Source organism: Cololabis saira, chromosome 4 (genome assembly GCF_033807715.1).
Source record: "Cololabis saira isolate AMF1-May2022 chromosome 4, fColSai1.1, whole genome shotgun sequence".
NCBI lineage: Eukaryota > Metazoa > Chordata > Actinopteri > Beloniformes > Belonidae > Cololabis > Cololabis saira.
This window is the reverse complement of record NC_084590.1, coordinates 47179591-47192313: the sequence shown is the minus strand read 5'-3', so window position 1 is coordinate 47192313 and position 12723 is coordinate 47179591. Positions and strand designations below refer to the sequence as shown.

General features: G+C 44.4%; 1 protein-coding gene across 1 annotated transcript; it reads left to right on the top strand.

Moving 5' to 3' along the window:
* The first annotated feature begins 2712 nt into the window (after positions 1–2712).
* LOC133442072 (zinc finger protein OZF-like) lies at positions 2713–12664 on the top strand. Its single transcript, XM_061719982.1, has 2 exons — positions 2713–2901; positions 10975–12664. The coding sequence occupies exons 1-2, from the start codon at positions 2737–2739 to the stop codon at positions 12181–12183; spliced, it is 1374 nt and encodes a 457-aa protein (XP_061575966.1). The 5' UTR covers positions 2713–2736; the 3' UTR covers positions 12184–12664.
* The last annotated feature ends 59 nt before the right edge of the window (positions 12665–12723 follow it).

The following is a 12723-nucleotide window of genomic DNA, read 5'->3' as shown; positions in this document are numbered from 1 at the left end:
GCTTAGAGCCTCTGTATTTAAATTAAGTGCATGTGAGTGATAGCGTTGCTGAAGAAATGTTTTTTCTGCTTTGATTATCTTTTGTCTTGAACTGAAATAAAAAGAAAGAGTTTTTTGTTGTTGATGTAGTGTCACTTTCCTGCCACTTGGTGTCGCTGTGACGGCTCTCCTGCAGCTGCCGGCGGAGCCCAGCGCCTGAAAGGGAGAGGAATCCACTTAATAGGTTTGAATCAAATGTAATGACGTTACATTTTATTCATTCTAGATATTTGTATAATTTACTCCATCATTGTATGTTTGTTCCACACTATTGTAAACCTTGTTGGTGTTTGTTTAGCAACATTTGCTAATAAAGTTTTTAAAAGAGGTCACGTGGTTCCGGGTTGCGTCATCACAGTTTTTGCAGACGAAGGCCCAATCCCAAACTCCACCCTAAACCCTCAAACCCTGAGCCCTCACAGACTTTCAGTGACGTCAGCGTCACATGATCAAGTGTGCGAGGGTGTGAGGGCTCCAAATGCTATAAATAGGAATGGGACACACTTAGCAGAAACCGGAAACAAGTCAGATAAAAACGTCTGTTTTTTGGGGGTTTTTTTTCAATAAACTTTATTTAAAATTTCAATTTACAAAATTCCTAGTCAGATCAAAATGTTACCTACCAGTATTATAAGTTTGGGAATGATCATCCGGATGTTTGAAAACAAAGTGGTAGCCTATATAAAGGAGCATAAAATTCAACAAAGAACACAATTTAAACATGCGCACAGTACAATATGTATTTCCTTGTTAACATTGTCTTTCTTTCAATCTACCCATACCAGCACATCCAGTATGCCAGGATCAATCGCAGAGTAATTTCTTTTTTGTAAGTGCGTGTAAACTGAGTTAAATATTCCAGCTGTGTTATGACCAGAGGTGGCAAATCCGGCTTCAGAAAGTAAAAGTCCTACCATGTATTTGTTCTGCACATTCACTCAACCAGCTGATTCTAATCAGCACAGCTCTTCAGCCAGGTAGATGAGCTAATTAGTGAACTCACCTGGTTTTAGTGAATGGACAGAACAAATATATGGCAGGACTTTTACTTTCTGAAGCCGGATTTGCCACCTCTGGTTATGACCATCTAATATTACTTTCCATTTTTCAGCATGATGTCATTTCATTTTTGTAAGAGAGCGTATAAATTGATGGTAACCTGAGCTAAATATTTCGGTTATATTATTACTATTTACTGCAACGTTTTTGTTCAACTTGCTGAAATTGTTTAAATTTTGTGGTCATAAATAAATGAATAACCAAATTACTGCCTGACTTGTTTGTGTTGGATCTAAAACTATCTTGCTAGTATTTACATGTATGCATTTCTGTTAACAAAGGAAATCTTAATTCAAACACTGTACTCAGATCAAAGAAAAGCAAGTCTTGTTTATTCAACACCAGCAGGTCAACTGAGGATTTGTCTAATACAGTGCTTCTCAATCCTGGTCCTCGTGTTCCCTGTCCTGCATGTTTTAGATGTTTCCCTGCACCAACACACCTGATTCTAATTAAAGGTCCTCATCAGCTTGTCACCAAGGTCTGCACAGCTCTGTTGATGACACAGGTACTTTTATCACGGTGTGCTGAAGCAGGGTAGCATCTAAAACATGCAGGACAGTGGTACTCGAGGACCAGGATTGAGAAACACTGGTCTAATATAAAATGAAAACAAATGAAATTGAACCTCAAATTATGAATAAAAAAATGATGAAGAAAACAACATTTTGTCCTCCATCTTCCCACAAATGTCAATTAACTTAGATAACTGGTCATCCCTCTTCCTTTCCCTCTCCTCCTCCTTTTCATCCAGCTCCCTCAGCCTCTTTTCCTGTCTTTAGTGTTGAAGAAAGTCCAAAACGTCATTTGTCCTTTTTTTGGATTTCTTTCCTCCGTTTGAATGAATGAATGAGTGAATGAAAAACTTTATTTCGAACATGCTCAAAAAAAAGAAAAGAGAAAAAAAAATAAAAAATAAAAAATATATATATATATATATTTTTTTTAAAATTTTTATATATATATATATATATATATATATATATATATATATATATATATATATATAAATATATATATATATATATATATATATATATATATATATATATATAAATATATATATATATATATATATATATATATATATATATATATATATTTAAACCAAAGAACAATAGTTAAATAATATGTTTGTTGGTCGCTCCTTGTTTGTAAAGGAAATAATAGGGCCGTTGAAAAATCATCACGGGACAACAGTTTCTGAATTTAAATCACCAGTGATATGTATTTATATTTACAGGTGAACTTTCTTCTCGCAGTCGCACATGGTTCCTTTTCCTCCGCCCCCTGTTTTGTTTACATTCTCCCTGGTAACCTCCTTTCATGTCACAACGCAATGAACTGTGGGTAATTCCCTTTCCCAGAGTGTGCTGGGATGCTGACTTGCGGGAAGGGGGCAGTAAGGGCTCAAAATGGCTGCCGGGAGCCCTCGCGCACTTAACCACTTGAGGAATGGGACAGCCTTAAGCCCTTACGCAAGGTGCGGGAGCGCGCACGTAAATCTACGAGTCTGCGAGGGTGGAGATTGGGATTGGGCCGAACTTTTAGATTGAAGATCTGCAGGATCAGAACTAAACGAGAACGAAGCAGAACCAGGACTCGGAGATGGACCAGGATCAGAACCAGGACTCGGAGATGGACCGGGATCAGAACCAGGACTCGGAGATGGACCGGGATCAGAACCAGGACCAGGAGATGGACCGGGATCAGAACCAGGACTCGGAGATGGACCGGGATCAGAACCAGGACCAGGAGTCCAGCATCAGGACCAAAGCGGGATCTTCCTCTGCTGGTCTGCAGGTCAGTGTTCAGGTCCAGGTTCTGCTAATTCTGATCCAAACACTTTATTTGATTCCGTGTCCGTAACTTTGAACGGAACCGCAGAAAACACAAACACGTGATCTTCCTCGGAGACTTTTAAACGTGTTTCCGTCTGAATATGTGAATGTGGCGGCGAGACGGACGCAGCAGTTGGAGATGCTGCTGGTTCTGGTGGAGTTTTATGGTGTTGGAACACACAATCTAAAGTTAAAACACACAATCTAAATTTAAAACACACAATCTAAAGTTAAAACACATAATCTAAAGTTAAAACACACAATCTAAAGTTAAAACACACAATCTAAAGTTAAAACACACAAACTAAAGTTAAAACATACAATCTACAAACTAAAGTTAAAACACACAATCTAAAGTTAAAACACACAATCTAAAGTTAAAACACACAATCTAAAGTTAAAAGCACACTTTTGTTGCGTAAAAACCTTCGTTTTCTGCTGTCCGTGAACGCCGTTAAAATGTATGGCAATCAATAAGGGCCAAAAACCGGGCTTGGACAGGGTTTTTCCAGCTCTAATTGAGGCAGAGGTGGCACCATCCTGGTCACGTGCACACGCGTGCGGGTATACCGTGCCTTCAACTGGCTCAAGCAAACACTTTTTACAAGATATTTTGTATTTTGGGAGTTCTAATATGATAAAAAATGTATTTATTTATTCTTTATTTCATTAATTGATAAAATAAAACAAACAATTTAATATAAACAAAAACCTTCCTAAATTCTGAACGAAAGAGAGCAGAAAGAAGAAGCATCTTATTCAATCTGCCCCTTTTTCCCAAGAAATCAATTTACAAAGAATGTAAATTATATGTAAAAAAACAAATGACAATTATCATGTTAAAGCATTATTTTATTAACATAAAAATATAAATACAAATATAAGAACTCAATCTTACCAAAATTAAAAAGTAAAAAAAACAAACAAACTGCCAATTGTACAACTTTGGTCTGGTCCATGAATGGTCCTGGTCTGGTCCTGGTCCTGGTCCTGGTCTGGTCCTGGTCTGGTCCATGGATGGTCCTGGTCCTGGTCTGGTCCATGGATGGTCCTGGTCTAGTCCTGGTCCTGGTCTGGTCCATCCATGGCCTCCTTACAACAGACATCCAAGTGTCTCTCCTTCAGTCTGCTGTGCAGAGGTGTCTTCACCTTAAACAAAACAATTCATGCATTAAGTATTTTTGTATTTATTTTGATACAGACATAAATAATGATATTGCCTGCTGCATGGGGGTCACAGTGCTTTTGGCATAAATAACAGACCAAACCTTCCTCAGTTTGCCTGAGCAGGTAATTTGGTTCAGCCACAGTTTGTCAAACACACTGGCTCTGTGTTTTTGAGAAAATCTATAAAGATGATTAAAAAGTCATGTTTAAATCACGTACACGTTGGCTTCGCGTTGAGATGCTCCTAATGACTTGGAAACTGACTGAAAGCTGATTTATGGTTCTGCGTGACACCAACGCAGAGCCTACGGCGTACGGTGCGCGACGCAGCGTACCGTACGCCGTAGGCTCTGCGTCGATTTAACGCAGAACCATAAATCAGCCTTAATGTTCCCCTCGCCTCTCCAGCTCGTCCCGTCCTGCACTCTGACCCTCGCTATCACCTTCAACACATATTTGTGCACTACTTTCAGCCCTGACAAAATTGCTGCATCTCGTCAGTAACATGATTTATTACTTTTTAACTGCCTGTAACGTTAATTGTCGGACCTGTTTCACCTGCACTCTTGCTTCTCCTGGTCGCGAGGTCGCCTTTAAAAGTACTGTGTATATATATACAGAATATAAGAACAAGACATGCTAGGATGCAAAAGAAACAATATTTACCTGTTTGAACAGCCAGGGAAAACCAGGACGACGATTTTTAATACAACAAATAGCGGAAAAACACAGCAAATAATTCTGGAGATTTCGTCTTCTTCTGCTGGTGCTGTGTCGTTGATACAGCGCCCCCATAGCGGCGCAATGCTGCAACTGCAGTCAAAATAACATCCATCCAGTGAATCCAACGCCTGCCAGAAAATAACAGTTTTCATGACGAGAGTTTTGAGAGCTGGGGGCGGCACGAAATTAGGCGGAGGCAGCCGCCTCCTAATTTTGTATGCAGGAAAAACCCTGTTGAATGAATGCGCTGCCGACAAGAGCATAGACATATATACTATCCGCCCCATCGAGCCTGAGCCGTACGTCAACGTCGCCGCCATATTGGATGTGGCAAGACTGCGCTGTAAACTAATACAAGTAAATTGACTTATTTTCATAAAGCGCATTAGTAAATTTCCATCATACTTGACAGATAATAATGAGTACATGAATCCTCAATAAGGCATTACACATTTATTTCACTATTCAAAGGCCACCTACTACTATTAATATACCAAGTAAAAGTAAAGCCATTACCATTTATAATTCTTCTTAAATTGGTAAATATCCTACTTTTAATGCTGGAATCTATGTTGTCACCTGTCCTTTTTACACTGAATGGTGTGGGGTGGGCTGTTGGGCTGCCCTGAAAAAAACTCTGAGGTTACACTGAAAGGTATTATCACTGATTTTGGAGAGCTAGCAAGATTTGAAAGTGGCACCTCCTCTAAGCCCCGCCCCCTCCTCCCCCTCCCATCAGCGCTCCGTCCAAAGCCACGCCCCCACAAACTTTGGGCAACGCGCATTTGCAGGAGTCCAGTTTTCCAGGACATTTTGGACAGCACATTTTCAACAAAACTACCCCATGTCTCCTTCACCTGTAAGCGAGGCCGGTTTTAGGGGGGGCAGGGGGGGGGCTGTGCCCACCCAAACGTGCATCCTGCCCACCGGTGTCTCCATCCCGGCGAGAGTGGAGAGCAGAGAGCGGAGAGCGGCTGGCGGTGCGCTGCAGGCTCTAGAGCCACGGCTACGGCGTACCCTACGGCGTAGGCTACGGCGTACCCTACGGCGTAGGCTACGGCGTACCCTACGGCGTACCCTACGGCGTAGCCCTACGGCGTAGCTGTGGCAACAGAGCCTGCACGGCACCGCAGCGCTCCGCCAGCCGCACCGGCGCTCTCCACTCTCGCCGGGATGGAGACCCCTCCATCCACACGGACCCCCATACTGCTTCCGAGTCGGAGCTGCTGCGGCTCTTCAGTGCGGCTTCACGTGTCCCCGCGGGCTGCTGCTGCTGGGCGGAGAGTCCTGCAGCAGCAGCCCGGACCGACGCTCTGCACCCCACTCTCACACACAGCGGGACCGAACCGCTCTGGAAATAACTACATAATAACTACATACTGGGGGTCCGTGGCATACACTGGGACACTGTGAGCCCAGGAGGACCCGTGGGAAGTGGACACGTCAGGCTGGAAGCGAGCATCTGATTGGTCCCCCCCCCCCACTGCCAAGCCTCTGGTCCTGGACCAATCCGTTTCATTCGGACCGAATGAAACGGATTGGTTAGAGTTTTTACAGGATTAAAGCTGGGAGAGGGAGGAGGGGGCGGGGCTTAGAGGAGGTGACACTTTCAAATCTTGCTAGCTCTCCAAAATCATGGATAATACCTTTAACCTTTAACCCCCCCCTCCTTGAACCACCACCTTACTGTGGTGGAGGGGTTTTTGTGCCCGAGTGATCCTAGGAGCTATGTTGTCGGGGGCACTTACGCCCCTGGTAGGGTCTCCCATGGCAAACAGGTCCTGGGTGACGGGCCAGACTAAGAGCGGTTCACAAGCCAAACATGGATAAAGTTAAATCAAGGACCGTAACGTCGCCCAGATCGGCGTCACCGGGGGCCTCGCCCTGAAGCCAGGCCTGGGGTTGGGGCTCGTTGGCGAGCGCCTGGTGGCCGGGTCTTTGCCCGTGGGACCCGGCCGGGCTCAGCCCGAAACGGCGACGTGGGCCCGCCTTCCTGTAGGCCCACCAGCCGCAGGAAGGGCCGTGAGAGGCTGGTGCAATGTGGGCTGGGTAGCAGTCGTGGCGGGGTGCCTCAACGACCCAGTCCCTGGACCAAAACCCTCACAGTGGGGACATGGAATGTCACCCTGCTGGGGGGGAAGGAGCCGGAGCTTGTGCGGGAGGTTGAGAGATACCGGCTAGAGATAGTCGGGCTCACCTCCACACATGGCTTGGGCTCTGGAACCCAGCTCCTTGAAGGGGGCTGGACCCTCCACTACTCTGGAGTTGCCCAGGGTGAGAGGCGGCGGGCTGGTGTGGGCTTATTAATAGCCCCTCAGCTCAGTCGCCATGTGTTGGAGTTCACCCCGGTGAACGAGAGGGTCGCTTCCCTGCGCCTTCGGGTCGGGAAAAGGTCTCTCACTGTTGTTTGTGCCTACGGGCCGAACAGCAGTGCGGAGTACCCGGCCTTCTTGGGGTCCCTGTGAGGAGTACTTGATAGTGCTCCAACTGGGGACTCCATGGTTCTACTGGGGGACTTCAACGCTCACGTGGGCAATGACAGTGATACCTGGAGAGGCGTGATTGGGAGGAACCGCCTCCCCGATCTGAACCTGAGCGGTGTTTTGTTGTTGGACTTCTGTGCTAGTCGCAGCTTGTCCATAACGAACACCATGTTCAGGCATAAGGGTGTCCATCAGTGCACGTGGCACCAGGACACCCTAGGCCGGAGGTCAATGATCGACTTTGTGGGTGGGTGGAGAAGTCCTGTCTCAGGTGGAGGAGTTCAAGTATCTCGGGATCTTGTTCACGAGTGAGGGAACGATGGAGCGTGAGATTGACAGACGGATTGGTGCAGCGTCCGCAGTTATGTGGCCGATGTACCGGACCGTCGTGGTGAAGAGGGAGCTGAGTCGAAAGGCGAAGCTCTCGATTTACCGGTCAATCTACGCACCTACCCTCAACTATGGTCATGAACTTTGGGTAGTGACCGAAAGGACAAGATCGCGGATACAAGCGGCCAAGATGAGTTTCCTCCGCAGGGTGGCTGGACGCTCCCTTAGAGATAGGGTGAGGAGTTCGGTCACCCGGGAGGAGCTCGGAGTCGAGCCGCTGCTCCTTCACATTGAGAGGAGTCAGCTGAGGTGGCTTGGGCATCTGTACCGGATGCCTTCCGGACGCCTCCCTAGGGAGGTGTTCCGGGCATGTCCCACCGGGAGGAGACCCCGGGGAAGACCCAGGACACGCTAGAGAGACTATGTCTCTCGGCTGGCCTGGGAACGCCTCGGACTCCCCCCGGAAGAGCTGGAGGAAGTGTCTGGGGTGAAGGAAGTCTGGGCATCCCTGCTGAGGCTGCTGCCCCCGCGACCCGAGAACGGATAAGCGGAAGAAGATGAGTGAGTGAGTGAGTGAGTGATGAATACCTTTAACCCCACGTCAGGTCTAATGTAGGTTCTCATCCACAAAGTCATAAATCAGCATATTGCAGAGCTGTCAACTGCAACTGCCTACTAAAATGACAGACCTTTGTATAACATGACACTCGGGTCACAACTTAAGAAACACATAAAGAAGTTATTTGCGTTCAACAAACACAACAGCAGGAGTGGCAAAGGAGTCTGCTGGTTATATTTGTGAAACATGATTTAGGGCAAAGTCGCTATGTAAATCCTGTTATTCAGCATTGATCTGCCACCTGCTCCATCTCCTGCATCAGTCAACTCTTCTGATGGTGGTGAAGCCAGCAAGACCAACCAAACAGACATTGGGCTGTCACGTTAGGTAGGACCCCTCGACAATACCTCCCGAGTCCTTTTCCCTCCCCATAACTCCTCCTCGGGGACCAGGGAGGAAATAACATGCCGTGTTCACAGCACGTCCTACGTTGACATAAGTTAACACATACAGTACATCATCACGTTGTGAGCGTTTTACCAGGTTGTATTTTTTCACAGCATTTTTTTAGCGCCACTTTCCACGAAAAGGGAGGTGACGTCATTCCCCTGGGAAACTAGTTGGTTTGAATTTGCGTTCTTGTTCATGCTTTTTATCAGAGATTTTCACGAAAGATTATTCAGCTACAACCCACACACACCATACACGCACTATATACTCACTATACAAGCCCACAAACAAACATATTATGGATCCACCAAAGTCTGTGTGCGCAAAACGGTTTACAGTGAGCGAAGCTGAATTCAGTGCCAGATGAAGACGCGATATCTAAACGCGATATGTAAAATGATATATCTCAGAAACTAAAGTATGAATTCATTCCAAATAAATTTCCTGTGGTTTGAAAGGCTTCTGTGTTACTTTTTTCCATTGACAATTTTGAAGGATCTAGCTATGGGATTTCTGTATTTAGAAAAATATGTGTAAAATTAAAAAACGATTAAAGTTTTTTTGGTATTTGTTTGCACTTTTTGACAATTTATTTAGTTAGTATGGACTTGTAACATACAGATTATTAAAGATTGGCTTATATGGGTTGTTTTGATGTATAGGAAATAAAAATACTCAATAAAATGGCAGTATCCTATGCAAAAATGTAAAAATATGCTTAGATGGACTTGTTATATGCTACGTCAAAAAGGGTTAAACAAACATTAATCATCCAGTGATAATAATGGGGTTGTATCTAAAAACGCTGACCGTAGGGTGTTTTCTTTCCTTGCCCTGTTGGTGGAATCTTGAAATTCCAAAGTTTCTGGCAAACTTCACCCCAAAAGGTTCCTCATGACTTCCTTCAGTGGTTTTTTTTTAAGCTTGGCAGTGACGGTCAAAAATTTGAAGAAATAGTTCTAGACTTTACAAGTCTAGAGAACAAATATTACTTAAAGGAGCTTGGGGCTCCTTTTAAGAATTGAGACTCTCTAGCGCCACCCTTCACCACGACGGCCGTTGGGGGTACTGCAGCCAACAGTGAAGCCGGCACGGGAGAACGGGGAGAACGCACATGCAGCGTCATGTGACGTCACATCCGCAGCCCAGCGCGGGAAATTTGGGACCGAATTGCAGCACATTTTGCAGCACACAGCCTGTTCAAGGCAAAGGAGAGATACACTAGAGGGCTCATTCTTTTGGGTTTGGAACGCTTCATCTGAAATTATTACTAGAAAACTTAAAATGTATACAGATTTTTTTTCATAAATCCTGCCACAATCGGGCCTCAAGCTCCTTTAATAAAGTAATTTAGTAACTTAATAAAAAACCAAAAAAACATTAAACTGGTCAACATTAAATCTATACGAGGACAGGGAGCTGTATAACTGCACTGCAATTTCCAACTGGCAAGCAAGAATTCGCTTGATGATTTGTATGGATGAAGACGTCCCACACTGGCAAAAGTGTGGGACTGGCAAAAGTGGTCCTTAAGGAGAAGCAAAACATGCTCAGTAAGATACTTCATATTGCAGACAACTTAGAAATGTTTGCATGTAAATTATTAGATCATGATCAAATGAAAAGCACAATAGTAAATAAGCATTGAAGTTGTGTATGTTACCCCTCAGAGCCACCCAAACACATGCCGCTCCTTGATAAAATGAGGACTTAAGAAGAGCAGAGGAGTTTGTGCTGCTCATGCAAAAGCATTACACCTTTACACTGGCAGTCTCCAGTGACAAAAGTGCGACCTATGGTGAGATTTTACCCATCCTGCAAAAGCTACAGCAACACTACACAGTGCAGGAAGGTCTCTGGCTGTCAAGAACAGCACTGCCAAAAGGACAATTTTATTTATTTATTTATTTTTTCTTTTAGAAACATTTTGGAATCGTGGGATTGCCAGATAATGATGCATGTTGTATTTGTTCATTTCTATAGGAGAATATTTATTTTATATTGTTGATGCTAATCAAATTTTGTTGTCTCTTTTTTCCCAAATGAGAATTGATAAGGAAATCGATAAAAACCGAATCGTTAAGCAGAATGAAAAATGGTTGGAAGATCTTATCAATACCCATCCCTATTAATGAAATATTTTGATGGTTTCCGTGTTAGTAGCTTTAACCATTTACACTTGATTTGACGTACTGAGATGTTTCATCTGAAGGTCTCTGGCTGTCAAGAACAGCACTTTAGACATACAGCATTTTATAGAAACTGAAAAGCTTTTGAGAGTGAGCCAACAAGATGATTTAATTCTTCTTCTCTGTCCTTACAGAAACATAAAGGCAAAGAGAGACCCACAAGTTATCGCTGTGATCACTGCAAGAAAGTCCTCACCACTTCATCAGGTCTGAGAATACATAAGATGATTCACACTGGAGATAAACCGTTCACTTGTGATCTGTGTGGAGCAGCTTTTATCACTAAAAGTAAACTAAAGATTCACCAACGTATTCACACTGGAGATAAACCGTTCACTTGTGATCTGTGTGGAGCAGCTTTTATCACTAAAAGTAAACTAAAGATTCACCAACGTATTCACACTGGAGATAAACCGTTCACTTGTGATCTGTGTGGAGCAGCTTTTATCACTAAAAGTAAACTAAAGATTCACCAACGTATTCACACTGGAGATAAACCGTTCAGATGTGATCAGTGTGGAGCAGCTTTTACCAGACAAGATCATCTAAAAATTCACCAACGTATTCACAATGGAGATAAACCGTTCACTTGTGATCAGTGTGGAGCAGCTTTTACTGAGTCAGGAAAGCTAAAGATACACCAACGTATTCACACTGGAGATAAACCGTTCACTTGTGATCAGTGTGGAGCAGCTTTTACCCAACAAGGTAATCTAAGGACTCACCAACGTATTCACACTGGAGATAAACCGTTCAGATGTGAACAGTGTGGAGCAGCTTTTACCACATCAAGTGATTTAAGGACTCACCAACGTATTCACACTGGAGATAAGCCGTTCAGATGTGATCAGTGTGGAGCAGCTTTTACCACATCAGGTCATCTAATTACTCACCAACGTATTCACAGAGGAGATAAACCGTTCAGATGTGATCAGTGTGAGGCAGCTTTTACCACATCAGGTCATCTAATTACTCACCAACGTATTCACACTGGAGATAAACCGTTCAGATGTGATCAGTGTGGAGCAGCTTTTACCACATCAGGTCATCTAATTACTCACCAACGTATTCACACTGGAGATAAACCGTTCAGATGTGATCAGTGTGGAGCAGCTTTTACCACATCAGGTAATCTAATGACTCACCAACGTATTCACACTGGAGATAAACCGTTCAGATGTGATCAGTGTTGGGCAGCTTTTACCAGACGAGATAGTCTAAGGACTCACCAACGTATTCACACTGGAGATAAACCGTTCAGATGTGAACAGTGTGATGCAGCTTTTACCACATCAAGTCAGCTAAAGAAGCACCAACATACTCACACGAGTGATAAACTCTAAAGATGTGATCAGTATGAAGTGTGGAATTGCAAAAAACACCTCAGCACAAAAAGCAAAATAATCAGACATCATCATACCAAAACTTGAAAGACTAACATATGATGCCCCCTGAACACCTCCTGGGAAGGTGTTCCTGGCATGTCCCACCAGGAGAAGATCCAGGACACACCGGAGGGAATGTCTTTTGGCTGACCTGGGAACGTCTCTGGATCCCTCCAGAAGAGCTGGAGGAAATGTGTGGGGTGAGGGAAGTCTGGACATCTCTGCTCAGACTGCTGCCCCCGCTAACCAGTCCCACATCAAGTGGATGGAAATGGATGGATGGACAAAATCCATATATCTGCAAAAAGCACAAATTTATTGTTACACCATATTGAGATACAGAATGGGGGACCTCGCTGGCGGTGGGTTGCCTCCGTCCTACTTCTCCCCTCTGTGGGGTGGCCGGTGGCCTGGGTTCCGGGTTCTTCCTGGTCGGCCCCTGGTTTCGCGGGTGGCGGGGTTGCTCCCCCACTATAGATACACTTCAGGTGGAAATTT

What these genes read in the sequence shown, in the direction of transcription:
- LOC133442072 (XM_061719982.1), top strand. Translation starts at nt 2,737, where the DNA reads ATGGACCGGGATCAGAACCAGGACTCGGAGATGGACCGGGATCAGAAC. An exon ending in CTTCCTCTGCTGGTCTGCAG is followed by an intron (nt 2,902 to 10,974) that starts GTCAGTGTTCAG and finishes CTGTCCTTACAG; the next exon opens with AAACATAAAGGCAAAGAGAG.